Source organism: Austrofundulus limnaeus, unplaced genomic scaffold (genome assembly GCF_001266775.1).
Source record: "Austrofundulus limnaeus strain Quisiro unplaced genomic scaffold, Austrofundulus_limnaeus-1.0 Scaffold11, whole genome shotgun sequence".
NCBI classification, from domain to species: domain Eukaryota; kingdom Metazoa; phylum Chordata; class Actinopteri; order Cyprinodontiformes; family Rivulidae; genus Austrofundulus; species Austrofundulus limnaeus.
In genome coordinates this window covers 2,230,126-2,233,701 of record NW_013952413.1, presented here as the reverse complement: position 1 = coordinate 2,233,701, position 3,576 = coordinate 2,230,126, and the positions used below count along the sequence as shown (strand labels likewise).

The 3,576-nt window shown below is 39.8% G+C and overlaps 1 protein-coding gene across 1 annotated transcript in view; it reads right to left on the bottom strand.

Moving 5' to 3' along the window:
- etfdh (electron transfer flavoprotein dehydrogenase) overlaps positions 1–3,485 on the bottom strand; it is a gene marked incomplete at its 5' end in the record, with an annotated part of 24,175 nt that extends 20,690 nt beyond the window's left edge. The window contains 2 exon segments of the mRNA XM_014001988.1: positions 2,762–2,880; positions 3,404–3,485. Of these exon segments, the coding sequence (XP_013857442.1) occupies positions 2,762–2,880; positions 3,404–3,485 (201 nt within the window).
- Positions 3,486–3,576: the final 91 nt, after the last annotated feature.

The window sequence follows — 3,576 nt, the reverse complement described above, 5'->3', positions numbered from 1 at the left end:
GCCGAGAGCCTGCAGGAGTCGTGTGTGGGGTGGGGGGTGGGGAGGTGTGCCCCGTCATGAGGAAGTTTATCTTAAAGACACGTCCCAGGGGCGTTTCTGGTCCCCACCTGTCGTTTTGCTCCTCAGCTTCCTAAAAACGCTGCAGGATTTCTCAAACATGCATGAATGAGTCAGAGCAAGGCTTTGGGCATGTTTTTTTATGAGAGTATAACATTATAACATGATATAAAAATCTAAAAAGTTGATTTTACATGATATTGCCACTTTAACAAATTATTTGTGAGTTAACATTGCCTTAATGGACAATGGTTTTAAAAAAGTGAACCAAATTTGGGTGCATTTAACTTTTGTATTGGTGCACCTAAGGAAACATGTTGGGTGCAACCAGTGCAAAAYGTTAGTCTAGAGACCTGTACTATGACTCATATGAGCTTAAGTGACTTCCCATTCCTAATCCATAGGGTTAAATAATACCATCTGTTTTACCTTCCCATCTTGGATCTTTGTCTCGAGGATGGATGGTGTAGTGTGTGGTGATGCGAGGTGTCGACACCGAAGCGCACGTCCTCCTGCAGACATATGTGTACAACTGAGGGGCAGCAAGCTCTTTCTGTAATGTTGCCAACGTCCTGATACATCTGTGCGCTGCAAGACAGAAAACAGAACCCATTAAGGACCAATTCTATCAGGATCTATCTTTTAAATGAGTAGAGCTTGGCAAAATTAGGTTTAAAAGCGTAGGTTACAAAATCTCAGTGGCTACAAGAAACATGCAGGGCTGATCAGGTTAAGGAAAGCAACAAAAGTGYCAAAAGGGGGCATAAAAACAATAAAACAGCTTAATTTATCCCTTAAAAGTTTTTTTAATGTTAAAAACGTTGAATAAGCTTAGTAACAATCAAAATGTATATAGAATATTACGGTATTTCATAAAAAACATAGTTTGATTAATAATTAGGTTAAATCAAATACAACCGGTCATACATGACTGATTCAACTTTCACCTACATTAAGCTAGGCTAGRAGTTAGCATGCTATTGCTACACGGGTTGTTTGCAAACATTGCAGGAGAAGGGAAAAACAAAACACTTTAAGTCTTCTAGAATATCAAAGTAWGCCTTGAAGTCCACACTGTTAGGTAATACAAGTAGTGGTCAAGCATCTTTAGGACTGACTGAGCGCTAATGTGTCAGCTAACGAGTTAGCCGTCTCACCTTTACACGAGTATCTGCTGGCTGGAAACATCCTCTGTCCGCTACTGCTAACTCATTCGGAGTACAGCGCTTTCTCGGTTAAAGATGGCCAAAGAAAAGCTGTTCTGCACTGGTTTCGCTACCGGTTCAAAGATTGKGAACCTCACCCACAATGTAAACAAGTGCTGACCGTAGATATTTCACAAGATACGCCTCCAAAACACAGACGGGTTAGCTTGAAGTCAGGCTGCTAACGTTTTACAACACTGATGTGTACTGCGCATGCGCGGGTTAGGATACTTCACAGCCACGTCTAGAAATCGGTGAAGTCGGGAATGTTTTGATTTATGGCGTAATTAGCTTGCAGTCAGGAAGTTTTTAGTATAAATGTACTGTGCTACAGTGTTCTTACGTATATTTCTTATAACAGTACTACTGTGCAAAAGGTTAAAACTTATTCTTTTTATAAGGAAAAAAAATTGTARAGGTCCTCTGGACGGGTTCTTCTTTAATGAAACNGGGAGGAGGCCCAGAGGAAGACCCAGGACACGCTGGAGGGACCAAAGCTTGGATTACACTTCAGTAAGATATGAGACAGCGGGTTGGAGATTGTGTAATTTTGGACGTCTTTTTCCTGATCGAGTATAAACGAGCTGAAGATGCGGCGGGCTATAAATTATCATAGATCCTCCCTCTGCTCCCCCACAGCTCATATAAGAACATAAACAGCAATAAAGATGGCTGGATATTGTGTTTTTTATTTTTTTAATCACTCGATCAGTGTCGTGTTGGGTGAATAAGAGTCCGCGAAGGAAAACATTTTTTTAAACAGTGGTGATAGAAAAAATACGTGATAATCTGAAAATCAGCTGTGCGCTCACGTTCACTAGGATCAAATCAGCTGCTTTTCTACCTCTTTTAGCAACCAGCTTCAGCAAAATAATAATTTTAAACAAAATAAGCTGCAGAAGGCAGAGCTGATCAAAGTTTTAGAGCTGCTGGAGCGCTGCGGTGTTCCTCATGAACAAACACACCCACGAAGTTCAAACCAATCACACACTCCAAGCCYCAAAGTCTGTATCTCACAGTTCTGACTGGGGGCAATGCAAAAGATGGGAACAAGACGTGTTACACAAAGTATAATCCAGCCTTAAGTTTCTCAGCTGGRCTGGGAACGCCTTGGAATTCCCCCGGACGTGTTGGCCCAAGTGMCTGAGGAGAGGGAAGTCTGGGTCTCTCTGCTTAGGCTGCTGCCCCAGCGACTCGACCCCAAATAAGAAGAAGAKAATGGATGGATTGACGAACAGTTTAAAAATGGCAGTTTTACTACATGTGCGTTATGTGACCCTCTGGTAAAAGTGTGGCCCCCTTCCATCATTTAGAGTAAGTCTCTCTTATTTAAATGGTAAACTTGGAATAAACACTAATGTAATTGTTTGTTTACTTGATAAAAAAAAAAAGTTTACTCCCCTAAAGTAATAACAGAGAGCATTCTCTGAGGCTTTCTTTCAGGCCACGAYTGAAACTCAGGTGCTTTATTTTTTAGTGATAAAATCAAAATGTCTCACCTCAGCAGCAGCATAACCAGGATAAAGTTCCACTCCGAGCTCCTCYGCCTGCTCCCCCAGCCAACGCACAAAGTTTCCCAGCCTGACAATGTAGTTACCATGATTCCTCATGGGCAGGCCTACAGACAGCAAAACAAATCATATCGCTGTGGTCAGCTCACACAGGAATATTCTTGTGTTTTATCAAKAAAACTGACCACTTGTTCCAAACCCTTGAGACTGGATGTTCTCGGAACAAATACCAAACCAAAAAAGGGAAATATTCTCTTTGTGACAAGGGACTTGGAGTGTGATAATAAACTAACTTTAATGTCAGCGACACTACAGTCAAAATATATATTTTTTTAATGTCCCACTGAAGAATTATTCATTTTTGACAAGAAATCTTTGGTAAACAATATAAAACTTCTCAGAATAAGTATAGAACTCGCACTGAAAACAGAATCATTATTTTTTGTTAACAGCATACTTTTCTACCTGCCTGAGGCTTTTTGTTCTACAATAAACAAAACAATAATAGTAACAAATTACCGCCCTAACGCCACATAAATATAAATAAAGTTCATTTTTCTGTCGCACAATGATTGTAAGATACAGAAAGAATAAATCCTTTTTATTGAGAAAGAATAAAGTGGCTTTTACCTGGTAATATGGGGACAGGGATTCTGTGTTTTTTTGTCAAAATGTTGAAAACATCCTCTGTCACTGGAGTATTCAGAGGTGCCTGAGGTAAGAAGAACGTAAATAAATGTAGTGTTTTAAATAAATAGTCATTTTTTCTTATTATTTTAATTTAACAATGCTTTAATAAAAAC